Source organism: Myxine glutinosa, chromosome 14 (genome assembly GCF_964187855.1).
Source record: "Myxine glutinosa chromosome 14, kmMyxGlut1.1, whole genome shotgun sequence".
Taxonomy (NCBI): Eukaryota; Metazoa; Chordata; class Myxini; order Myxiniformes; family Myxinidae; genus Myxine; species Myxine glutinosa.
Window position 1 is genome coordinate 75,456,117 of NC_136274.1, and position 27,830 is coordinate 75,483,946.

At 47.0% G+C, this 27,830-nt stretch overlaps 1 protein-coding gene across 9 annotated transcripts in view; it reads right to left on the reverse strand.

The window, feature by feature from the left end:
- The window catches only part of LOC137439922 (uncharacterized), a 206,586-nt gene that overhangs the window by 147,928 nt on the left and 30,828 nt on the right, over positions 1-27,830 (reverse strand). For 8 of the 9 annotated variants that reach the window (XM_078768274.1, XM_078768270.1, XM_078768271.1 and 5 more), the window contains exons 4-7: positions 8,832-8,901; positions 7,986-8,308; positions 7,792-7,864; positions 6,772-7,044 (exon numbers count right to left, since the gene is read on the reverse strand). In XM_078768274.1, the coding sequence (XP_078624400.1) occupies positions 6,772-7,044; positions 7,792-7,864; positions 7,986-8,308; positions 8,832-8,901 (739 nt within the window). Of the gene's footprint in view, positions 1-6,771; positions 7,045-7,791; positions 7,865-7,985; positions 8,309-8,831; positions 8,902-25,391; positions 25,527-27,830 lie in introns of those variants that run through there. The other variant, XM_068136173.2, reaches the window with a different exon arrangement.

A 27,830-nucleotide genomic window follows, 5' to 3' on the forward strand; every position in this document is an offset into this window, starting at 1 on the left:
CAAAACTCACCTCCCCCTGGCAAGGCCCAGGAGTCGTCCTGTCGCAAATCTGTGACGTGGTCTTTAAGATCAAAATGGGGCCACGAGCCCTCCCTCGGATCGTCCACGCCGACCGGATAAGACCTTACACCGGCGAGCAGGCGCCCCCGTGGATTGCCTCGGCTTTAGATGCCGAGGCGGGACCCAGTACCTCTGAATAAGGGGGGGCTTATTAGTGCCAGAGGACTGGGGGATTGAGGAGCGATAGGCCCGGTGGGAGAGGGTGGCATCCCTGCCACCCTTCCCATGGTGGGGGCAAAGGAGCTATAGCTTATGGGGTGTATGGCAGTGAAAACTAGCCCGGGTGGGTTAGGATATTGTGTGTAGGGATCTAGCGAAGATGACAGTAGGTAACGTTAAGGTTAGTTAGTGACTGATACCTGTAGTGGGGACGCAGGTAGATTAGTGTGGATTATAATGACGAGGGAGCGCAATAGTTAAAGGGACGACTGGGAAGCGCAAGTTTCAGAAGGGAGTAGTTAGCTGAGATGATGCTGTGTGTGTGAGGATTGAACAGGTGTGATTGCACAGGTGTGCAACTGGACAGGTGTGTGGAGCAGTGTATGAGTAGTGAGTGTTGTGGATCAGCGCGAATGCGCTTGGGGAGAGAAGGGTGCCGGTGGCACCAGGTGTGAGAGCACAGGTGTGCAAGTACAGGTGTGTGGAGAAAGTTGGAGTAAGTGGTACGGAGTGGTGTGCATGGTGCGAAGGTGTGGATGGGGGAAGAGTGGACCCCCATCACGGATACCCGGGGCGGGTAGTGTAAGTGTTAGGTAGAGGGTGCAGGTAAATTGTGGTTGGATATTGGCATCTGTGGTGCGGTTGCAGAATGGTGTTGTGAATGGGTGCATTAGTGTTGTGGAAATGGCTGGGCGTGTAGCCTGTTAGTGTGTGTAGTTGGTTGAGCACTCCACCACTGTGAGGATGTCGGCCAGGTGAGGCCGCAGGTGGGCTCTGGGAGCCGGTAGAGTTGTGGATGGGGCCCGAGGATCCGGAGGACGGACCCGGGTAGCCCAGTGCCAGAGAGGGCACCGAGTGGGGAGAGTGCCAGAGGGCCTTCCCCAGGTAGTTAGGTTAGGGCAAGGAGCAGGTAAGCTCGGAGGCAACTGCAGTGGTGGAGGTGTGCAGGTGGGTAGACCCACTGGGAGAGGTACACGCCACAGCCCAGAAATTGTGCGAGGGCACCGGGAGATGAATCGGGGGAGTGAGACCCCAAATTGAAGCGCACCACAGTTTGGCCAATGGGAATTGGTTTTTAGAACCCATAGTGTAAGGGGGCCAATGGTTTGGCCGGAGAAAGACCCCGGGTAGTGTAAAGTTGTTAAAGTCATTTAGGAAATAGTTAGGATTGATGAACCTGTCGCACCATACGCAGCCACTTACCTGTGGTGATGATGACTCCACACCTGTGTTTTCTTTGTTTTGTTGCAGGAAATGAGATTGTGAGGATTTGTGAGACGCATCACGACGTGGATGAGACATTGGGGTGATTCCATCTCTCCCTCCCTAGGAGGGACTGATGATGAATTGGTAATGGCAAATTTTGATGTGCAGTTGGAGATGGCAAATTTTGATGAGAGTTGAAAATGGCAAATTTGATTGGTTAGGAGGGAGAGAAGACGAATTTGGTTTATGGGAGGAACGGGGAAGACAGTAGGGATGTTTGTTGATTTGTAAAGTAGATGTTTATGGGTAGTGTTGTGTTTTGTGGATACAGTAAGGGGTAAGGGAGGGGCCATGTAGGTTACCTGGTGGGGGGGGGGGGGGGCGTACGATAGGAACGTACCTGTCTCACCTGGTTCCCATGTGCCCCCAGTGTGCATCACCTTACATTGCGTGCACTTTTGCGCCCTTACCACCTTACTCACTTGTCTGCTTCTTTTGTCTCCCACCTCCGAGGATCTGGCTTTGGGGAAGAGAGAGAGGAGAGAGAGGTGCTGGCTGCGCAGTTGTGGGCCTGCACTTTCGCTGTTTGCTGCCGGGATCGATACACCATATGGACCGCAATGTTTGTGGCCACCCACAATGGACCGCAGTTCGTTTGCGGCCAAGCACCACCCGGGGATGGACCTATGGGTCAACGTGGCACCTATGCCATAAAGGTGAACCACTGTTAATTAACACCACTGAAGGCCACACGAAGAGCAAGAGACACCTGCAGGGTTAGGGGTTGTCGAATTTATTTTTATTCCAATGAACAATGGTGACTGCACCGATTGGTGGTGGGGTGGTGCTTTTGATGCTGGGAAAGGGTGCTCTGCACGTTATTAAAGGCCGTCGGCCACAGAGCACTCGTGGGTTGGTGTATCGATGCTGGCAAGCGCGCTCTCTCTATGCATAACATCTGCATGTGTTCCTCCAAAAACAGGTCCTGGATCGTAGTGTAGATATCAGCGTAATCTTGTAAATAATGCTCCCTACCGGCTGTATGTTTAGTTTGCGAATTCTTTCCGGATTCGGTTATCCTGTGGGTGTGTTTCTGTGAGGAGAAGGGTGCAACGTCGCAGGGGGACATATTTACTCATTTGTGAATATCTGTAAAACTGTCGCACTCAGGGTAGAGTTAATAGTAGAGGGAACTACATTGCGTGCCACACTAAAGTAGGTAAAAATTTATCGGGTCGGGACGCCCCGAGGGTAGAGAAGGGTGCAATGTTGCGAATATGGAATTTGGCCTCCATATCCGCTTGTAAATATTCCCCTATTTTCTCCAATACTCCCCAACTTTCCCCAATCCCCCATTCCCTAGTCCCATTGCATGTAAATAACAATCAGTAGAGCCGACCTTCCCCTTATTCCCCCATTAAATGTCGTGCCCAGGTCCACCGCACCACACGTAGACAACTTTCGGACATCTTCCTAGTTATTCTTATTCTATGTCAGTTAAGGCCTCGTCTCCATTAATTATGACTCTTCGTTGCACCAGAATGTGATTATATGGCATCAGTAGTGAGTTTAGGACCTTTCCCATACCTCCTTCCATCTTCTTCCCCAACAATTACAACAACAACAGAGGAGATGGCGGCGGAGCGGGGGAGGATGCGTCCTCACACCGGCTCGATTAGCGCCATTGACCACGCGCTCCACGGGGTTACCACGGAGGGGCTGGCTGTCAGCTCCTCCTCAAGGGCGGAGCCTGGTAACCCCCCCCCCGCACGCACCCAATGAGAAGCAACGTGCCGATTCCACGAGGCGGAGCTAACGAGCCGAGGGCGTGTCACTCCCCGCCGGATATACGCGGCCACGCGCCGGATGTGACGAGAGATGCGCCCCCAGCTGGAGAAAGAACGTTGCCTACGACCGCTGAGAGGAAGAGAACCCGCCTGTGAAAGAACGTTACCACCTCGAGCGCTGTGCAACCTTCCGCATCTCTGGACCGGACCGGGTCGACCCTGCTTTGAGCCAAGAGTGCACCTTGAGCCATCGATACCCGCTTTCCTGCCATCAACCCCCGTGTGAGTCAGCCGTTGTCCCGTTTACCTGTCGTCTGTCTAGGGTTAATATAAGAGTGTGTCTAAGTGCCTGTCTTTCTATGATGTACCTCTCGTCCCTGTAATCTAACCTTTCCGTACGAATATAATCTCCTCCGGAGGTCTTGAGAATTGAAACATTGGTGTCGTATGTCATTATAATCCAGCCGTGTGTCTTCTATTTCCTTATTGATCCAGCGTGGCGCGGCTTCGTCAACGTTCGAGTATAATCGGTAACTTGTGCAGACGTGGTCATACCAAAACCGCTCGGTAAACTAACATCTAAGCCACGTCTGTAACAATATTTAATATGAAATAGATGGCCCCGATTAAGTTAGAATGAATCAAAACAGGAAGAAAAAATAATAAAAAACAAACAAATCGGGGAAAAAAAAAAAATCTTGTCCGAAAGCAAAACATTTTCTTTTTCTATCAATAACTGCTCCTGTCCAATGTCCAATATAATCAAACTCTAGTCTCGTGAAACTGTTAACGTTCAATTACTTAGTCAAATATATGCAAATTACAATTTAAAAACCGTTTGTTCCTGCTTTAAAAGCAATTTTTGCACGATTCAGATGCGGATGAAACTCGAGGCTTAGCTTTTCAGCATCTACATCAACACAATCAAGGTGCAGGATATAAAATAAATAAGTAACAGAATAATTGTGAGTGGAGAGTCTGGAAGGTTTATCAAAAAAAATGCAACGAATTGTGAAAGTCACGTATTTGTTGAAAACGCACCAATCAAGTTTCCGAGGCCGCGTGGTCCTCACCAATCAAGTCTGACTCTCTGCTGAAGAGAACTCGACTCTCAGTTGATTCCTGACGTTAAAGATCCCACAGTGTCTTTTGTTGTGAAAAGCAGACAAATTATCGCCGACACCATCAACCAATCCTGTCTAAACCCTCTTGCCAACTTGCACTTGTCAAGTGTGAAGAGTATGCAAATAACCCCAAACCTGACTTCAGGGAGGTCTTTAATCCTGCATTGGACTAGAAGGAGGCTGATGATGATGATATAAAAGAGGAGGGTGGTAAATTTGGGGCAACAAATGATTGAAATAAAGAATGGAAGGGGAAGGATGTTTAAAGAGGGTAGGGGGAAGAGAAATTGAAGGAAAGAAAATGCACCATGAGGTGTTAGAGAAAAAAAAAAAACGTGGGTAAGGAAGAGAGGGTAGGGGTAAGGGGGAACAGGAACGCTTTGCCTTTAAGAGAGAAAGCACTGTTTAGTTGAACTGCATTAACAGAGAGTCTCTGTGTACATGTATGGTCCGTGTATGTATTAGATTGGAAAACTCAACGCAGGCCGCTTGTCCTTTGGATTTCATACCATTGGAAAAGATTTTTCTTCGCCATCCATCATTGCGGACCATCTGCCCATCGTCTGTTGTTCATCTTAATCAGTTAATTAAATGTCCAATAGTCGCGGCTGCTCACCCGTACACGATTTTCTTCTCCAGTGCTCTCTGAGTATCGTGTGAGATGATGATTAATGAAACGCCATCAAAACCACATGTGGCGCATTCAAGAGTTTCCAACACAGCAATTGGAAACTCTTACATCACAAAATGGCAAGTATAATCGCCATCAGAAGTTTCCCAGCTGGTCCTAATAAACCCGCATCTATAAGCCGGTGAAGACGCAGGCAAAGTCGAGTCATCACAACTAATCCTTTTTACGTGTTTCCGATGGAAAAGCATTGCTGTGGAGATTTTTCTGTGGCTTTTGGCCTTTGGTGAAAGGCACAGTGTATTAAAAGTTCTCTGGCGACACTTGGACATTTTATATTCTGCGGAATCCATTTGGCAAGCGACCATCGCCCATGACCATTTCTGCGCAAGATTCTACTCACTCTTCCACACACCTATGGCTGTACACACCAAGGCACACCAACAAAAACTAGAATGGCACTCGGTAGAGAGCATACCTCCCTCTGCCAGGTGCTGAACAGTTTACTCTTTGTCTCCCACCGATAGGCCGGATTTGGATCCAAACCCGAACCAAAATCTAATTACCTTTTTCTTGTCACATAACCAACTTGTCCACCAAGTTTAGTCATAACTCATCCCAAATTTTTGAAATATCATGCTATATATAGGTTTTGGTCCTATCTCTCAATGGTGAAGAACCTGGCGTTCCTGGCGTAGAACCTGGCGTTGGCTTAGCGGTTAGGGTACTGGCTTGGGATCCCAGGATCCTGGGTTCGAATCCCGGTCGATCGCTGAATTAACGCCAGGGGGGTTGACTCAGCCTGTCATCCTTCCGAGGTCGGCAAATTGAGTACCAGCTCGCTGGGATGAATGATCGCAAATTGAGTACCAGCTTGCTGGGATGAATGATCCCGGTGTGTACCCCGATTCAGAATAGGTACACCGTATCCCTGCGCATCGTAAGAGGCGACCAAGGGTTGGCGTCCGGAAGGGCATCCGGCCATAAAAACATCGCCTCAAAACAGGGAACCATGATCGTCATGGGGCCCGCAAGGCTAACCCCCGCTTTAGCGGGGAAAATGGCCTTAAAACGATCATTCATTCATTCATTCTCAATGGTGAAGAATGACTTGGAAAAAAAAATTATCGTATCCAGATCTTAGCGAAAATCTAATAATTTCGTCCTCGTCACACACCCAACGCTTCCACCAAATTTCTTCCGAATCCATCCACAACATTTTGAGATATCCTGTTCACAGACAAACAGGCAGACATAGGTGAAAACATAACCTCCGTCCACCTTCGGTGCCATAGGTATCTATATAAGGTGGTCTTCGGTGCAGAGGTAACTATCTAAATCTTATACATTGAAGCAAGGAGGCTGGAGTTTGAGAGAGGGGAGGGGGCACAAAGTCGAACATCACACAGCTGTTAAAAACGTGTCACGCTTGGCTTCTGTGTTTGATGGTCTAACTTGGCGATTTGGTACCGAATAATTGCAGAGAGTATGTCTAATCAACCTTTTTACCAGAAGCGTGCCGATGCATATCCACTGTGAAGATGTCCCAATCCCGGTGATAGAACTATTGGTTGTGGTTATTCACAAATCACAATGGCATCCGATGACACCTCTTGTATTAAATCGCTCTTAAATGTGTTATAACTGCTAGATTGAATTATTAAAAAATAAAAAATGGCTTTAATATCTCAATATCATCTTCTATCCTCGCTATCAGATTCCAAAACTGCCATCTTTTTCATTATTGCAGATCATCGTCGCACAGTTGAGCTGGAAGGGTAACGCCGCATTCGTACGATCAACTCACCTCCTTTGTCTGAGCTTTTGGCAAACATTGTTCTCTCTTTGCCTTCTCGGCCCACGGTGGGTTTTTCTTTCGATTGTTGAACCCCTCGAGTCCGCGTCAGGGCACACACCGGTCGTCTCGGGTCGCAGGCAAACGAGGTAGACCGCTGGACCGAGTGCGCGGCAGGTAGGATGTGACTTGGAGCCGCAGTGGTTGGAGATCCAGAAAACTTCCTGGCACGTTCTCGCACGGTGGCGGAACGCTGAAACGGTGACGTTTGCAAAGCCGTTGATGCTAAATGAAAGGGGAAGGGGGGAACTTCAACAGGGTGCAATAAATCAAATAGATTGAGGGAGTAAAGAAAGTCTAATACAAACTTAACATCTTTCATCCAAGAAAAAAAAACCCCAAAAAACAGGAATTTCTCAAACCACAAACACCCACAACCACAACCGCTGCTTTGTGGCACGTTTGCTATAATTACCTTTGGTTAATTCCATTCAGCAGTTATGATAATACTGAAAAGAAGAGATGTGCTATGGACACATTTGCTTGGACACAGACTATTTGGCAACAGTAACAGGGAAAGATCTCCAGCAAACTGCTTCCCCCTGAATGTTTGGACATTCCTCAGAATCGGCCTTTTTCAAGCTGGGAGCGAGTGGTCAAAGGTAAACAGGTGTATTCAACGATCGTCAAAAAAAGTGACGACACAAAATGAAAATTTCATTTCCCACAATGCTTTTCTACATTTTTCATATTTTTCATTGCAGCTCACAATATTACCCTTCCTGCATTTGGAAGCCCGACTTCCTCATCTTCCACAGGGCCCATTAAAGTGTGTAGGATTGTCCAGCAGGATCTTTCCATCTGAGCGTACACCTTATGATGCTGGGATGCCAGATTGCCAGGTTATGAGGGAATGCCGATTTATCCATTTAATGTCCTTGCAAATCCACCGATGTTTTTTTCCCCTCACAAAACAAACGCAACATCACTGTAAACGTCATCGTCATCGGCCAGGCTTAAGGCCACACCCACCTGCAGCAAGCCGTAATCGGCGCATCTGTGCCCGGATTGCAGCCCTCTCCTCGAACGTCACCGCAACATCCAGCTGCAAAAGCATATAGAAGGATCTCAGAGAATGAACTCACTCATCAGCACCGCCCCCCCCCCCCCCCTCACATACAAAAACACTCGGCATTTAAGACCGGACAAATCAACTCCATGATCACCTGCTGCTGAAGCTGCAACAGAGTCCTTTCCGATTTTGACTGGATCACAGGCAGATTTTCCTCAGCATCGTGCCATCCCTCCTTCGCCCTTTCAATCCTAGACTCCAAACTGCCATTTTCCAATGCGATTCCATCGTCACAGTTGCTCAATTTGGGTCGGCTGGGTACCACGTCCCTCTTCGGGGTAGCCGGTTTGCTTTGATCGCCATGAGCAGGGCTCACAGTGGCCTTGGACGTCTTCGTAATACGCGAGATTGTGGCGTTTCGCGGATCTCGCCAAGAGCAGGTCTGCTGTTCAGAGCACACCTTGTCATTTGTCTCGTCTGAAAAAGCAAATACAAGAGCACCGAGTATTGATCACCAATATAAAATCGAAAAAAGAAAACGAGCAAAATAATCAATTGCATTCCTGTGTGTGTACACAACTCCGGGACACAACACTTTTTTCTTTTTTTTCTGTATACTGAATCGAGGCTCGTGAAAGAGCTAACATTTATTTCACAAACAAATCAACCACACAAACAAAATATATAAAAAGAGGGAGCGGAAGACAAGATGGGGAGAGAAGGGGAAGCACACAACCACAACATTTGAGAGCAGGGAGAAGTGTGGGAGGGAGAGGGCTTGGGGGGAGGAGGCATGGGAAGGGGGGGGGGGGGGGGGAAGAGGGAGATTGCACAGAGGAAATTTGTTTAAAACTCACCACACACACACACACACACACACACACACACACACACACACACACACACACACACACACACACACACACACACACACACACACACACATACACACACACACACACACACACACACACACACACACCCAAAACCCAACATGTACCAGCTGCACGCAGCTCCCGGATTCTTGCACGGACCGCCAGTCGCTCAGCGGGATCGTCCGATTGCCAAAGCTGCGGAGCACACACGGCCAGGCACTCAAACATGTCACAAGAGCAGCGCACCCACAAAAGCATGGCATGAGGCATTACTTATTTCCTGCCAACACAGGGAGCTAGAAGCTCATTAATTTAGTTATTTCAACATTAGTTTATGACTAAAGTTTACTATAAACACAAAAGTGTACATCAACTCAAGCTTATCATTGGGGCAACTTTAAGCCAATTCGTCTGGGTTCAATTTCTGGCTGATGAACTGCAATTCAGTCCGATGGCTTCCGCTGGTGGACACAACATACCTCAGGGTAACTTTCAAAAATATAGGCCATTGTGTGCTAAACCTGAGGCAAATTGCAAATATTTGATGCGATATCCAGGGGAACGGGCAAGGAAACTGCGGGGGTGGTAGGTCGGTCGCATGGCAGAGTAGGGGGCACGGCACAAGCAATACAGCTGCATCCCAGAAATGCTCCAATCAGCAGACCAATTTGTTAATCAAATCACGTTCAAAATATGCATTCACCATGAAGTTTAATGTCAACATTCTACTCTCAAATACGTATAGTTATGTCGGGGGGGGGGGGGGGGGGAGGGAGGGGGTAGAGGAATACCAAAAGCCAGGTAGATCTGCATAGGTAGGTACTCGACTGTCATGATAGGGAATCTACCTGTAATAAGTTCTGTATGTAGCCCGGATGCCGGAATAAGTTGCATCTTCGTCCCAGCCACAAGGGGGAGGGTCATGCTAATTAGTACAGGGGTTATGGGTAAAATTCCCTCGTTTGTATTTCCCTCTGTGGGCAATCCAGTGTCCCTTATGGCAACGCACTCCTATAGACACTTAGATAGATCCATTAGGGCACACATTAAATAATTCCCCGCCACCACAATGACTTTGGAAGAGCAACAGGCAGCGGCCGCGTACAACGCCGGCATGGGCATCACACATCGTGCAACGCAGGCAATAGCCACGCCCAGGGAACGTGTGAAGGGACAAAAAGCTTCCCCGTGATTGGTGAAAGGAAGGCAAAGGAGCGGCGCACTGATTGGTCACCGACCGGTGACACCTCGGCCAATCAGTGCGGAGGGCCCAAACATTCGGCCAATCAGTGCGGAAGGCGCAAAACGACTACTTAGAAGTAGGTCGCTGATTGGAGGGAAGAAGGGCCGGTGACGTCAGAAGGCGGGAAAGACCACGAATAAGGAGGCTCTGGTTGGTAGAGGGAGAGAGGAGAGCTAACGTCACTCCGCAAGTAACAAAACGACTGGCTCGCGGGCATTTTTGCTCTCGCTGCGCTGGCCTCTGAGATCTCTTGGCGCTCGGAGCTCTTGGCTGGATTTTTCCCTGGTTTTCCTTCGTGCTCGCTTCCCTGGGTTCTTCTTGGTCTTTGTGCTCTCGAGGCTTGGTGTTTGGAGCGGTGCTTGGAGGGAGGCTGGTGCCTGTGTGCGAGCGGGGCCTACCTGGCGGCGTGCGCTGGACTAGCGGAGTGCGCGAACGAGGCGGACTGAGGCCTCCTTCCCGCCAAGCACAGAGCCGCGTCTGGGCCTGGACGACAGAGACAGATAAGACGCATTCACAAATACACAACGAACGTTTTATTTTATTGATTCCTCCTTTGCCCTGTTGCTAAGTCTGGTGTGGGGACGTCCCAACTTAGGATTTAGTTTCTTCCGGCGCGTCCATCGTTCTCGGGCTCCGTAAAATAAACCTGTTTATTTTTGTACATTTTACCCCGGATTCCCGTTTGAGTTAATTTCCTCCAGGATCGGAGCTGCTGTCGGATCGCTACAGGTAAGGGCTCGCCGCTTCTTCCTCTTCCTTCTTCCTCCCGTGCTTGCAGTCAAATCCGCAACTGATCGCCGCCTCGGAGTTAAAGCCCGTTTGGTCATCCGCGAGCCCACGGTATTAACCAAGGGTATTCGCGCGACTATATTATCGTACTGCATGGTTTTCAAGCCTGTGCAGTCACATGATGAACGAGAACGGCACTCAGTAGAACGCATACCTCCACCAGGCTGAACAGATTACTCTTTGTATCCTACTGATAGGCCAGATCTGCATCCAGATATTCACCAAAATCGAATCCATTCGTCCTCATCACACATCCAACCTGTCCATAAAATTTCGTCCAAATCTGTCCACAACTTTGAGATATTAGACAGACAGACAGACAGTGATGAAAACAACAACCATCCACCTTAGGTGGAGGAGGTAATTTTCTGTATCTATGGAGGATATAACTCATGTTAATGGATTATTTATTGAAGCAATTTGAAATCTTTACTTATGAGCGAGCCTGCTAAATATATTGTATAGCGTGCAGCACAAAATTGTGTATCGCTCTGGAAAAAAAAAATACTGTTTCAACTTAGCAAGCAGTCATATAGAATATAAAAGACAAGCTCAGACATTATGATGTACACAACCCAATCGTTCTGAGCGTCAACCCATTTCAGACAGCACAACAACACACGTAGCCTGATTGAGAGCACAACAACACACAAAGCCCAAGGCAGTGTTCTGGGCCCTGTGCTTTTTCTGGTCTTCATCAATGATCTCTCTGACTCTCTTGAAAATCCTCTCTATCTCTTTGCTGATGACTCCACTCTCTGCCACTCCATTCCTCTTCCCTCAGATCGGCAGTCTCCAGCCTCCTCACTCTCTGCAGATCTGGACAAAATCACAGACTGGGCAAACAAATGGAACATGTCTTTCAATCCTGGCAAATCTCACACTCTTACGATGTCTCTCCGAAAAGACCGACTGGACAACCCTCCCATCTACTTTCTCAACAATCCTCTCCAAGACGTTCTGTCACTCAATCTCTTGGGTCTCACTATCTGCCAAGATCTTTCCTGGGAAAACCACATTTCCAAGCTGGCCTCCAAAGCCAGTCGCCGACTGGGCATCCTCCGTCGTGCGAAGTCCTTCCTTGGCACACCTGAGCTCCTCACCACATACAAGGCTTTCTTCCGAAGCTCAATGGAATACTGTTCCCCCCTCTGGGCCGGTGCTCCTGCCTCAAACCTAGCTCGTCTTCACGCTGTTGAAACCAAAGCTTTCAGAATCATTGGTATCTCCCACGATGAAGCAAACTCTGAGGGCCTTTCACTCACTCACCGCAGGCAGGTTGGTGGTCTTTCTGCCTTCTACCGACTTCTCTCTGGCGTAGCCCCCCCAGCCCTGTCTGTGCTGTCCCCCAAATAATCCTACAGGTCGCACAAGATCTGCCAGCAAGCCTCTTATGGATGAACTGCCAAAAATCAACCTTCACTCTTTCATTCCTCTTTTCTCCCGCCTCTGGAACAAACTCCCTCACTCTCATCAATCCCTCTCATCCCTCCAGGTCTTTAAAGCAGCTGTTCACCACCATCTCTTGTCTTCCCCCATCCAAAACCTTGATCTTTTCTACCCCTGTTAATTCACCCCAGATCCACTTTTCTGAAATACCGACTTCTTTCCTGGAAGTCCGAGCAGTGTCCATGTGTTGTTTTTGTTTTACCTCTCCCACCCCCCTACCCACGCCTCTTCCCCCCAAGCCCTCTCCCTTCCACAGATCTCTCGATGTCCCTACTCTCAAATGTTGCACTTGTGTGCTTCCCCCTCTCCCCCTCTTGTCTCCCACTCCCTTCATTGCATGTTTTATGTGTCTGTGCATGTTTTCATGTTCAATGTGTTAGCTCTTGCACGAGCTTCGATCTTGTATACAAAAATATATATATATAGTGCTTGGAATAAATCATTAAATAATGCAGCACATGATAATAATTATATGGAGTACATTCAACAAAAGAGCAACACCAACCCTAAATATGAGATTACACTGACGTCATTTGACAGACGACGCTTGTTGCTAACAGGCGGTGCAGCATTTGCTATTATGAAACTCGACCTGTGCCTTGCTGCCTCATCAATGTGGGGGTATTGATATCTACACTGTACTTACAAAAGCAACTTCTAGCTAAACAGTTGCATTTCTAGGCTTCTACTTATTAAAACTTTAATTGTTCCTGGCTGCCCCGGAACTGTTTTGTTTGCCACAGACACGTTAATACGCGACTTGTTGGTTAGGATGCATGCAGTAATGGTGTGGGACTTACTACAGTAATAGGGTACGACACGACACGACACGACACGACACGACACGACACGACACGACACGACACGACACGACACGACACGACACGACACCACACGACACCACACGACACCACACGACACCACACGACACCACACGACACCACACGACACCACACGACACCACACGACACCACACGACACCACACGACACCACACGACACCACACGACACCACACGACACCACACGACACCACACGACACCACACGACACCACACGACACCACACGACACCACACGACACCACACGACACCACACGACACCACACGACACCACACGACACCACACGACACCACACGACACCACACGACACCACACGACACCACACGACACCACACGACACCACACGACACCACACGACACCACACGACACCACACGACACCACACGACACCACACGACACCACACGACACCACACGACACCACACGACACCACACGACACCACACGACACCACACGACACCACACGACACCACACGACACCACACCACACCACACCACACCACACCACACCACACCACACCACACCACACCACACCACACCACACCACACCACACCACACCACACCCCACACACACACACACACACACACACACACACACACACACACACTCCTAAATCAGTAGATCAACAACCTCGGTCATCCATCCTCATTAGTAGATCTACAACCTTGGTCATGCATCCTCATTAGTAGATCCACAACCTCGGTCAAGGATCCACATCAGCAGATCAACAACCTCGGTCATGCATCATCAGTAGATCAACAACCTCGGTCATGCATCCTCATCAGCAGATCAACAACCTCGGTCATGCATCCTCATCAGTAGATCCACAACCTCGGTCATGCATCCTCATCAGTAGATCTACAACCTTGGTCATGCATCATCAGTAGATCAACAACCTCGGTCATGCATCCTCATTAGTAGATCAACAACCTCGGTCATGCATCCTCATCAGTAGATCTACAACCTCGGTCATGCATCATCAGTAGATCCACAACCTCGGTCATGCATCCTCATTAGTAGATCTACAACCTCGGTCATGCATCCTCATCAGTAGATCTACAACCTCGGTCAAGGATCGACATCAGTAGATCAACAACCTCGGTCATGCATCCTCATTAGTAGATCCACAACCTCGGTCATGCATCCTCATCAGTAGATCTACAACCTCGGTCAAGGATCGACATCAGTAGATCCACAACCTCGGTCATGCATCCACATCAGTAGATCCACAACCTCGGTCAAGGATCCACATCAGCAGATCAACAACCTCGGTCATGCATCCTCATCAGCAGATCAACAACCTCGGTCATGCATCATCAGTAGATCAACAACCTCGGTCATGCATCCTCATTAGTAGATCCACAACCTCGGTCATGCATCCTCATCAGTAGATCTACAACATCGGTCAAGGATCCTCATCAGTAGATCCACAACCTCGGTCATGCATCCTCATCAGTAGATCCACAACCTCGGTCATGCATCCTCATCAGTAGATCCACAACCTCGGTCATGCATCCACATCAGTAGATCCACAACCTCGGTCATGCATCCACATCAGTAGATCCACAACCTCGGTCATACATCCTCATCAGTAGATCCACAACCTCGGTCATGCATCCTCATCAGTAGATCCACAACCTCGGTCATGCATCCACATCAGTAGATCAACAACCTCGGTCATGCATCCTCATCAGTAGATCCACAACCTCGGTCATGCATCCACATCAGTAGATCCACAACCTCGGTCATGCATCCACATCAGTAGATCCACAACCTCAGTTGCCTCCAGGCAGTCAGTCAACCCATACAATGCCTCTTATTCTTTTTCTCCAAAACAGGAAAAGATATTCGAATGGAAAAGAAAGATACCAACATCAATCTTTATTCCATCATTGTGCATATTTATTTATCAACATAATCACCACTACGGTCCACACATTTCCACCAACGTTCCAGTAGTTTAGTGATACCGTCACAATATAAATGTGTGTCCTGCTGACCTAACCAGTGCTTCACAGGGGCCTGGACATCATCGTCAGAAGAAAATCGTTCTCCACGAAGGTGTTCCTTAAAATTTGGGGAAGAGATGAAAATCTGACAGAGCCAAGTCAGGGCTGGTGTTCCTTTGTGGTGGTACTCCTTCCATTGACCATCTCTCTCTCAGGATCATAATGGTGCACCCAACTATGATATCTCAAATCTCATTTCCAGCACTTCACATCCATAACAACGTCGTGCTGCCCCTCTGTATACTTTACTAATATAGCACTGAGACATCTAGTGTCAGAATCACAAAAATCAATACCAAGTGGTGGGAAGATCAAATGTGCAGACTGTGCTTTGTTTAATCTGAATATCTTTACCCGTTTTGGAGAAAAATAATAGGATGCATTACTTTTCAACATACGACGGGAACAGTGGTAAGTTTGAGGTGAAGGTGGGAGTGCATCAGGGGTCGGTACTAAGTCCACTACTATTTGTAGCTGTGATGGAGGTGCTGGCTCAGAACGTAAAGGAGGGTTTACCGTGGGAGTTGTTGTATGCAGATGATCTGGTGTTGATTGCGCAAAGTATGGATGGACTGAAGGAAAAGATGAACACGTGGAAGGAATGTATGGAGACAAAAGGTCTGAAGGTGAATATCGGAAAAACGCAGGTGATGGCAAGTGGTAAAGCATGTGGTGAGGTGGAAAGAACTGGGAAGTGGCCGTGTGCTGTGTGCAGGAAGGGTGTCGGAGTGAACTCCATTCAATGTACAATGTGCGCTGAGTGGGTTCATCAAAAATGTAGTGGTCTGAGAGGGTCATTAACCAGTGTGGCAGCTACATTCAAATGTAAGGTGTGCACAGAGGGAGCTGCAGATGGAGGAAATGTTGAGTTGGATCTTGGAGATAGCGGGAAGCTGTGAAAACATTTTGTTACCTCGGAGACATGCTGAATGGAGAAGGGGGATCAGACTCGGCAACGGTTGCTCAAGTGAGATGTGCATGGAAGAAGTTTCGGGAACTGAGTGGCGTGCTGATGAGGAGGGGAGTGTCGTTGAAGCTGAAGGGAAAGGTGTATGCTGCATGTGTGAGAAGTGTTATGATTTATGGGAGCGAGACATGGGTCATGAACGTAGAGCAGCAACGAAGGCTGGAAAGGGTGGAAATGCGAATGGTTCGACGGATGTGCGGAGTATCGTTGAGAGAGAGGAAGACAAATGATAAATTGTGAAAGATGATGGGAATAAAGCCTGTGATTGATGCTGTGAAGAGGAACAGGTTGAGATGGTTTGGTCATGTGTTGAGGAAGGATGAAAGTGACTGGTTGAGAAGAGTGATGGAAATTAATGTAGAAGGAAGTAGAGGACGGGGAAGACCGAGAAATACTTGGCTAAAGATGGTGGAAGAAGAAATGCGGGCAAGGGGGTTAACAAGGAGAGATGTAGAAAATAGGACAAAATGGAGAAGATTGTCATGGGGACCGCAAGGCTAACCCCCACTCTTGCAGGGAAAATGGCCTTAAAATGCCTGTTGTTGTTGTTTGTTTCAACATACCCTCATATATATAAAATAAATCTTCAAGTCTTACAAATCAAACAGCAGGAAGTGAAGGCATCAAAATCCCTGCCATTTTGCAGACATCATGTAAATGTCCCTTCACCAAGTTAATATCTTAGCAAAAGCTTCCAGTGTCAGAGGATAATATCCAATAAAGCTGCAGCATAGATTTTCCAATCGAGAACCTGGGTCGGTTTATTTCGTCTCCATCCGCCCTCAACTAACTCTCACAGGTGCGAGGCTTGTGGAAGAGCAAGGTAGATCTGAGAATCGGACAAATGTCCATGGAATGAACGAATAGAATAAGACAAAATGGAGGAGGAGACGAAACAAACGAGCAAGTGGGAAGTTTGGGTTAGGAAGGGCTAATTGGGGTAATGAAGACCATAAGGTCAGAATTGGGGATAACTAGAGATGGCGGTACACTGCTTCCTTGAAACCCAAGAAGGAAGAGTGATACAGAACAGCATCCAGAAGGGGGTTCCATAAGATGGGAGAAGCAAGAAATAGAGGAGTTGAGGTGTGCAGTCAACCTGGATTTTGGAAGTTTAACCAGGAAGGGGTTACTAGAATAGCGCATACATCATGGATTGCTGAGGAGGGTCGGAGGACCGAGAGCAGGAGATATATCAGATTTTTTTATTTTTTTTGGTATACAGAGTCGAGGCTCGTGAAAGAGCTAGCATTTATCAAACAAACAAATCAAACAAACAAGCAAACAAAGTATATAAAAAGGGGAGCGGTCGACAAGATGGGGAGAGAAGGGGAGGAAGCACACAAACAACATTTGAGAGCAGGGACATCGGGAGATGTTTTTGGAGGGAGAGGGCCTGGGGGGAGGCAGGATAGGTATAAAACGCAAGGACACCAAGGACTTCCAGGAAAGAAGACAAAAGTCACCTCAAAAAAGTGGATTTGGGGTGAAATTAGCGGAGGTAGAAAAGATCAAGGTTTTGGATTGGGGAAGATAAGAGATGGTGGTGAACAGCCGTTTTAAAGACCTGGAGGGAGGAGTGGGATTGAAGAGAGTGAGGGAGTTTGTTCCAGAGGCGGGAGAAAAGAGGAATGAAGGAGTGAAGGTGAGCAGAGAGTCTTGATTTTGGCAGTTTAACCATAAGAGGGTTGCAGGCAGATCTTGTGCGACCTGCAGGAATATTTGGGGGACAGAGCCCAGAGAGAGCTGGGGGAGCAAGGCCAGAGAGGAGTCGGTAGAAGACGGAAAGACCACCAACCTGCCTGCGGTGAGTAAGTGAAAGGCCCTCGGAGATAGCGTCATCGCGGGAGATTCCAATGATGCTGAACGCTTTGGTTTCAACAGCGTGAAGACGAGCTAGGTGTGAGGCAGGAGCACCAGCCCAGAGGGGAGAGCAGTATTCCATTGAGCTGCGGATGAAAGCCTTGTATGTGGTGAGGAGCTCAGGTGTGCCAAGGAAGGACTTCGCACGACGGAGGATGCCCAGTCGGCGACTGGCTTTGGAGGCCAGCTTGGAAATGTGGTTTTCCCAGGAAAGATCATGGCAGATAGTGAGACCCAAAAGCTTGAGTGACAGAACTTCTTGGAGAGGATTATTCAGAAAGTAGATGGGAGGGTTGTCCAGTCGGTCTTTTCGGAGAGACATCAAAAGAGTGTGAGATTTGTCAGGATTGAAAGACATGTTCCACTTGTTTGCCCAGTCTGTGATTTTGTCCAGGTCTGCAGAGAGTGGGGAGGCTGCAGACTGCCGATCTGAGGGATGAGGAATGGAGTGGCAGAGAGTGGAGTCATCAGCAAAGAGATAGAGAGGATTTTCAAGAGAGTCAGAGAGATCATTGATGAAGACCAGAAAAAGCACAGGGCCCAGAACACTGCCTTGGGGAACTCCAGCCTGAACAGGAAGAGGAGATGAGAGAAACCCATTCAGGGCCACACGTTGACTACGACGAGAGAGGAAGTCCGCCAGCCATGCGTGGAGATTTCCATGGATACCAAAGGAGGAGAGTTTGGTGAGCAGAGCGGGGTGCCAGACCGTATCGAAGGCACGTGATATGTCGAGGGAGACAGCTCTAATTTCCTGTTTGGCATTGAGGACCTCCATCCATTGTTGAGACAGCAGAAGCAGCATGTCCAGAGTAGAGTGACCAGGTCTGAAACCAAATTGATGATCAGAGATCAAGCCATTGGAGAAGAGTAAAGATTTCATATCTGAAGCAATGATGGATTCCATGACTTTGCTGATAATTGGGAGAAGGTTGATTTGTCTGTAGTTGCTAGGATCTGTTTTTGCACCTTTTTTGTGCAAAGCGGTGATGTTGGCTGATTTCCAAGCAGATGGCAGTTGACCTTGAATTGTTGACCAGGATTTGAAGTTGAAGTTGACCAGGATTGTCATTCTATAACTTCTGGTGAGACACAACACTTTACAAATGCAACAAAATGTCATTGAACAATACATAAGTTTGTTGTTAAGACATACACCATTCAATAGTTAATGTTTTTATCCCATTGGCCTTGAGGCCATGGAACATGTGCTTCATTTGCGGGTTGGGCCCGGTTGAGCCCCCCCATGGGATCCAGCGACTTGCTTCCTGCTGCATTGCATCATGTGGTATGCTGGTCCTTGGGGGGGGAGTTTCGTCTGACTTGTGCTCGGACGCACTTGCACACATTACAGATGTCATGACAGCTCCAGACAAACTAGTCGAGTTTGACAAGCAACACGAAAATAAGCCAATTATTCTGCACATGTGCACATGGAAATGAAATAAAAATTAAAATCCAAAATGGTTGATGCACAAATAGCCGTGGACACAATCGGTGAGTGGGAGCAACACAACTATCTTCTATACACTTCTCTCGTTACATCGGGATGAAAACGAGATCCGTCATTATTCCGAGTCGACAAATAGCTGCTGCAACATCACACCCACTGTAGATCAACCCACAGCTATTCAGCACCAACGCAAAACTCATTTCAAATTTATTAGAAAGGAAGGAAAGAGAGGACGAGAGAAATGGTTCGTTAATACCTATTCGAAGGTTCAAACGTATATGGGACGATTTTTCAGCAGGAGAGTATCTCTTAAAGGAACTTCAAAGCAGGAGGAGGCCATTAGGCCCAAATGCCTTTTTCTTCTTCTTCTTCTTTTTTGCCAACATATGCCATCATATTTAAATTTCTTGTGTCACGCAAGTGAGCAGCATGTACCGTTTTTAGTCTTCGGTATGAATCGGTCGGGGTCGGGTTCGAACCGCCGACGTTCCAGACGCAGAGCAGATACTTCAGCCATTACAACACTGCGCCTGATCAAATGTGATAACAAGAGGGCACTTCAAACTTGACATGCACTTTTGTTTACACCCGTAACTAAGCTCTACATATGTGGTACACTACTATATTAAATAAGGCAATTCTGTATGTATGTATATCTGAAAATCATAGAACAAAAAAAAAAACAGTGATGGGCCAATCTCCCCCAAATTTTGCATACGTGTTGGTAGTTCTCAGGGGCAGATCATGGGCACACACAAAAAAAAAAATCAAAAAAAATCCCCCCTCCACCCACTTCCCCCTCAGGAGTGGGGGGGGGGGGGATGGAAGACGACTTGCCAAGACCCAAGAGTTTGAATGATTGAACTTCATCAAGAGGATTGTTAAGAATGATAGGAGGGTTTGCCAGACGGGCCTTTCAGAGAGAGAAAGTGAGTGTGAGATTTGTCTGGACTGAAAAGAGGGAAGTGACTACGGCCTGCCTGTTTGAAGGATGAGGGATGTCACAGCAGAGGTCAGAGTCATCAACAAATAGATAAAAGATGATTTTCCAGAGAATCAGAGAAATAAACAATAAAGATTAGGAATAGTACTGAGCTCAGAACACAGCCTTGGGGCACTTCAGCCTTGACGAGGAAAGGAATGAAAGGATTCTGTTGAGAGCCACACGTTGACTATGAGGGTAGAGGAAGGCAGTAAACCATGTGTGGATTTGGCTTTGAAGGCCATAGACAGGGTTTGGAGAGTAAGACAGGATGCCAGACTATCAATAGTTTGATATAGGCCCAGAAATACGGCCCTGATCTCATGTCTGACAGTGAAGGCCTCCATCCATTGTTGGGTGAGTAGAATCAGCATGTAAATAGATTCCATGACCTTGTTGATTGGAAGCAAGCCGATAGGTCTGCAGTTAAGGGATCATTTTTGCACCTTTTTATGCAATGCAGTGTTGGTGGATTTTTCAGGCAGATGGAGAATGATCTCAGGAAATGATAAGGTGAAAAGAGCACAAAGTCGATGTGCAAGAGCAGCAGAGCAAGCTTTAAGGACATCAGCTGAAGCCATCTAGTCCAGTTGCAGACTCAGAGTTGAGGGTTGAAAGAACCTTCTCCACCTTCTCAGCTGCAAAAGACAGAGTCATGGGGTAGTTGGGTATGAGAGGGAAGGATGGGTACACCAAGAGCGAGGGATTAAGGACACAAGATTTGAAAGCAAACACATAATTTAGGCATTCAGCCTTCTCATGAGCAGAGTCGGCTGTGGTGCATTTGAGGTAAGGGAAGGGATGGAAGGGGAGCTGATCCTGATCCTGATCAGGATGAAGTTTTGTACTTGTCGAATTATGACGTCACAATGGAGACACCTATGACATCATTAACACATGTTATTCCCCATAGAGAATTATTTACAATGAGCCATGTCTCAAATTTTTTTCTACTAAACGCTTTCGGAGATAGAGGTGCAATGTTTTTCAGTATTTCCAAGATGGCGGCCGAACCACGTGACCGATGACGTCACAATTGTCATTAAAAATTATACAGGAGGAGGTGCACTTATGGTGAAAATTTCCTGTGAATCGGACCAACGGTTGCAGAGAAAAGCATACTTAATTTGTGCAAACAAATAAACAGACAGATAGACAGACAGACAAACGGACTCAAATGCAATACCTCTCTTCTGGCGAGGGTAATAATTTATAACAGCAATATCAAGTGTATTATATATAGCTGTGAGTGTGGGCGAGTAATCACGTCAGACATGAGCAAGATAGTCTTTCCACAATGGATGTCTTTGGAAAATCTGCCGCATCTTCTGGCCCAATAAGATATCCAACAAAGACTTGCATTATAAAAATTTTTTTATAATAAATAAATAAATAAATAAACTGGTTGCCATAGCATTGCCATTGAAATTAAGTGTCTGTGCCTCCGATGGCTTGGCCACGTGCTTAGAATTCCCCCTGAACAAATCCCAAAGGTTGCTTTGGGATGGACACTGTAAAACAACTTAGCATAGGACTATGGAGGAGATGGGTCCATCATGGTGCGAGGCACAGAAAATAGCTATGGATAATGATAAATGATGAAAGATTGTAGCAGCCTTGTGTCCCATTGGGAGGAAGAGGATGTATTCAACAAGCAGGGGCTACCGGTGCTGGGGGTTTGTTGGGGAGGTGGAGGTAGAAGTAAAACATTTTGAAAGAAAGAAGCAAAGGGACACAAACTTTCACAGTTGCTATCCGTGGAGCAGCTAAAGTATGGCTTGAGCAACCCAAAAACAAATTTGACAAATACAGGACAGCACAAACAAGTGTTACGTGCTCCTCCCCGACCCCCTGGTCACGGTGTACCTCCGAGCCCCGAGAGGAGTCAAGGCAGAAAAATGTGTTATTCTGTATGTCAAAGATCAATGGGGAAGCCACAACAATTGTTACTCACAAACAAATATTGTATTAAGATCACACAAGAATAACAGTACAACAATAATAGTAATCAAAAGTACAATCAATATATGTCCGATGATGGTACCATCAGTTTCATAATATATAACTCACTGTGCTCCAAGTGAGTGAACCAAGAACATTCCCAATGTCTCGTATTCCCGGCTTCAAGCCAAAGTTGATTCGCTCCAGCGATCGTCAGATCAATGTCCAATCGAGACCAGAATCCCGTTGGGTTGGCAGTTGCAGTCCTGCTACCAAAGCTGTGCAAAGGCGCCCTCCAGGCGACTGGGAAATCACACCCTCGGGTATGGACGTTCCAAGGCTCCAAATCGGCGACACGCAGACTGTCCACTCAAAAGCCACGTTACACACACACACACACACACACACACACACACACACACACACACACACACACACACACACACACACACACACACACACACACACACACACACACACACACACACACACACACACCCCAGATCGACGTCTGAATGCGGTGAAAATGGTCGAAACGAGATGAAACCTTGAGCGAAGCGCAAGTCCTGCGCGAGTGTAAATGGCCGACGGCCCGGTCTCGTGGCGTAACGGCACGATGATGAGGACGATGATTCTATTCAGAATACACCACAAAACCTGACACGCAGGTTGATCTGTCACAGCGATAACAACTCTGTCGCAGGAATCCCTTTCCCGGGAAACCAAAAGTTCACTCGTGACTCTTGCTCGCCAACGTTCGCTCCGGACCGCAAAGCAACTATCCTTCTTGTCCGACTCCACTCGCTCTGCCTTCATTTTTTTTCTTCCTCTTCGTCGTCCTGTTCCGGTTTTATTTAAAACATTAACTTTTAACTTTTGAAAATAGAAATATCTATTTCCTTTAAATGACAACAATAATAACACATGGAATCAGAAATGTTTACAGTGGATGAAAACCACCACAACGGAAATGACGAAACCGTAACACAAGGTACAATTTAACAGAGAACATTGGACAAGAGATATCTTTGTCCCTGTGTTACTTTTATAACAGAAAAACACAATTACGGTTCGGAAAAAAAGTTTTAATGAAGCTGAAGAGGCAGCGGCAGATTCGACCAATATGTGGAACAATTCCCGAACCGGAAGTTCGATGAGGATAGATGTCATCTGTTATCACTTCTTCTTCCTCTTCTTTCGTATTCAGCAAAAGGCTGCAGGGTAGCATCGTTGACTGAAGGTATGGCTGTGCCGCTGATGCAATGCCTTCTCTACGTTAGGGCAGGAATTTCTCATTTGTTCAGGGCACCGGCGATAGTTAACTGCTCTTCGCGAAGGCCACCATGGGATACTTAAAGTCCGACTGATACCGTCAAACGGGACGCCCGTTTAACAACCATCCGAGGGCCGGCACACATGTTGATGAATCACCCCTACCTGTGAAACACCAGGATGCGTTTGCAGCTGGGTCACGAGTCAAACCATGGACGGACAGCTTAGAGGGGGATGTTCGTACTTCTAGGCCATCCCGTTAACACTATGGCAAGTCTCGATAACAGGATTACTACATGGTAGTTGACAATTAAGATAGACTCCACAACATCCATAAACTTCCGAAGTGAGACAGTCAACTCACGCATATTTTGTTTTTCTGTGGTTTTCGGTCCGAAAGATCTTCACAAATCATCTTGCCGGTTTGCGGCAGTCGTTGAATTTCGTTTAATAAATACCTCCATTGATATATCCTTCAAGACAAGTCCAACGTCCGCCATATTGAAATAAACTGACCACGGCTGTATCCCACAATTCCTTGCGGTAAAGAATACGTGACGAAATTTTGTGCTGGGGGCTAGGGGGAAGTGGGAATCAGTTGGTCTGATTTTTCTTGCCAAATAAAAGGAATTTTAGTTACCTGGATAAATCCGATGTTATAATAAGCAACGACATGATACAAGTTTTATCGTACTCCCAAATTAACCAATCAAAACAAATGCACGTGCTTCACAATCTCAGGCGCCCACGCGCACTCGCACTCGTGATTCTTGCATTTTGGTCGAGAGGCAGACAAATACTACTGCGGTGCATACAATCCCAATGATGGCTTATTCTTGCTATACAATCATTCCAGGGAAATAGCAATGAGATCAGAGAGCCTGGTGGAAAAAGCTGGAACATTCCAAAACACCTGAGGACCCCAGAGCTCTGCCCCAGGAAGATGGCGTCCACACCATTGAGTTCTGGCATCATATGCTCCAAAACACCTGAGGACCCCAGAGCTCTGCCCCAGGAAGATCGCGTCCACACCATTGAGTTCTGGCATCATATGCTCCAAAACACCTGAGGATCCCAGAGCTCTGCCTCAGGAAGATGGCGTCCACACCATTGAGTTCTGGCATCATATGCTCCAAAACACCTGAGGACCCCTGAGCTCTGCCCCAGGAAGATGGCGTCCACACCATTGAGTTCTGGCATCATATGCTCACAAATCGACTTTCAGGGCTTAGATATAGTAGAAGCCAAGAGGACAGATTGACATTGCAGGTCATAAAGATTGCCATCCTCGTTCACAAACCACTATTATGGCACGATCAAGAACCTTGTGTGAAAAAGTGCACAACTGCGTATCATGCACAACACCATAAAGGTGGTAACCATGTAGCTCCGAGTATCGAAGAAGGGGAGTGGTGCAGAGATGCGACAACAAATGTCATTTGAGAGACTTTAGGATGTTGCCAGGATGTCGGAGCTGTGGGAACAAGTTTTCCGAAGGAGATAAAGAGCAAACCAAACACAATGCATCTCTAAGGCCGGACTAACAGCCTGCGCTTATGGTGGAGACATTCCGCAGCAGAAAGGTCACGGTCAGGGAGCGACCAAGGACAAGGGACGTCCCTTTGAGTGCATCTGCCACACCCACCGCTCACTCAGGGCCAAGAGAAAAGTAAAACAAGACGAATATAACCATTCCCGACATTTTTCTTCTTAATCTGCACTCCAAATGGACATCATTTGGCATGTTGTAGCTTTAACCAGATGTGCGCATTTATTAAATTTTTTCCAAGACAAACGCCGCAAAAAGAAACATGCTATATAGAGGCTTTTCATGCATGGCCGATAACTGTATATCCTCGCGGGACAAACTTACCTCGTTATGTGCTCGGATTTCCATCTTTTAGAAAAATGTTCCAACACCAGACAAAACAGTGCTGACTATTATAAATCAAAAAGTTCACCTGCTCCGAGCTAAAAACACTTCTTCCTGTGCACGCGACCTAAGCTACCCACACTTGGTCGCCAAATCGTGGCGATTTGGGAGGAAGGTCAAAATCTTCTGCTGCAACGGCCTGTGGCGTCATGACAATGACGTGAAAGCTTGGGGCAGGTGCTGCGTTGCGCCAGGCAAAGTCAACAGGCCTCGAGGGTTTATCCAAAGCCGACAGACACCGCAGTGTGTTTGATAATGGAAACAAAGGATGTCAGAAAGAAAAGGGGGGAGATGTGAGGGGACATTTCCACCACACCCAAATTAACCTTTTCTGGGTTTACAGAAACAGGAAAGTTTTTCCACCACAGCAGCCACTCCAAGTCGACATGCATAAATCGCCTTCCACTTTACCAGAGTTGTGCATTGGCCCTCACAAACGATTCTTCAAATGGCCAATTTCCCTGCAGAGTACAATATGAAATTTTCTATTAAATGGAAAATAAAATTCACAGCAGCTGAGACAATTGAAGATTGCGGATAGGAATAGTGGGACGCCAAAGGGAAGGATGGAAGAAGATTGGGATGGTTGGTGAAGGTTGTGAGTGTGTTAAAAGGTTAAACTGAACGTGTGGATATATCACATCCTCCAGGAACTTCTATTCTGAAGACAAACTTGTCATTAGCAGATTCAGGTGGGTAAACGACGCAGAAATAAATAAATAGATAGCACCTCCTCCCCAGTATATCTTGTATAATTCCCAATCCTTCTATTAAAACATAGGGGCAATACCCCTGGCGCTCACCTGGTATAATAAACAGTATACTGCACTGACTAAAGGTATTTTAAACCAATTTCAATGGTTGCTAGAAGACAGGGCGGCATGTAGAATCATACTAACATAATCATAAGACTTTAAACTAACAAAAAAAAATACCTATTTTGGGGGGCAACCCCCCTCCCTCACCCAACCCCGTATACCTCCTCAGACCCCAATTTTTCTAATTCCTTGAACAAACATTGGTACATCATAGGTGATTAAGGTTGTGGTGACGTTTCATCGAAACTGTGTGTGTAGTTTCAGAAAAGAAAGCAAATACCTATTTTTTTTAGGGGGGGGGGGGGGGGGGGGTCAAACCTGGACCCACTTTTACCCCAACCCCCCCCCCCCCCCTGTAAATCCCCTTAGACCCCGAGTTTTTTTTATGCCGTGAACAAACTTTAGTCACAACAGAACAAATATAATTTGTGCCAATTGGTCACAATCCCTTCAGTGCTTTCATAGAAGAAGTTGCAAGTGTTTACGGACGGACTGATGGACGGACGGATGGACTGACGATGCACCATCGCATAAGCTCCCCTGTACTTCGTTCCAGGTGAGCTAAAAACAAAAAATAATCAAAACATCGAATCCACCAGAACATTCATTTTCTAGGGTCAAAATTAAATTCCCTTCTTACAGGTTGGGCTGAAAAATTCCCCATCATACTTTACAATGGGATTCACAATGGTTGTACGATTGAAGTGATCGTGGTAATCAAAAACGTACGGAATAAAAGAAAAGCATGACGGGCACACCACCACCACAAAGAATATGGAGGTGGATGACGATGACTATGATGATGACTATGATGATGACTATGATGATGACATTGAGATGGATACGGATATATGTATACCAAACCCTTGAGAGAGAGTTGTGTGGAATCTAAAGATTTTAACATTATTGGAATCTCCCACGAAGAGGCCAAAGCACAAGGTCTGTTGCTATTACATCATAGGCAAGTCTGGATTTTTTTTATTTTTTTTTTTTTTTTTTTTTTGTATACAAGGTCGAGGCTCGTGAAAGAGCGAACATTAATCACACAGAAAGACAAACCGACACATAAAACATATAACATAGGGAGCGGTAGACAAGATGGGGAGAGAGGGGGAAGGACACAAACACAACATTTGAGAGCAGGGACCGAGAGACATGGAGACATCGAGAGATCTGAGAGAGGGCGAGGGCTTTGGGGGGGGGGGGGCGTGGGAAGGGGGCGGTGGGAGAGTTATAAAACATATGGACACTGCCAGGACTTCCAGGAAAGAAGTTGGAATTTCAAACAAGGTGGATCTGGGGTGAATTAGCGGGGGTAGAAAAGATCAAGGTTTTGGATGGGGGAAGATAAGAGATGGTGGTGAACAGCTGTTTTAAAGACCTGGAGGGAGGAGTGGGATTGAAGGGAGTGAGGGAGTTTGTTCCAGAGGCGGGAGAAAAGAGGAATGAAAGAGTGAAGGTGAGCAGAGAGCCGAGATTTCGGCAGTTTAACCATCAGAGGGTTGCTGGCAGATCTTGTGCGACCTGTAGGAATATTTGGGGGACAGAGCACAGAGAGAGC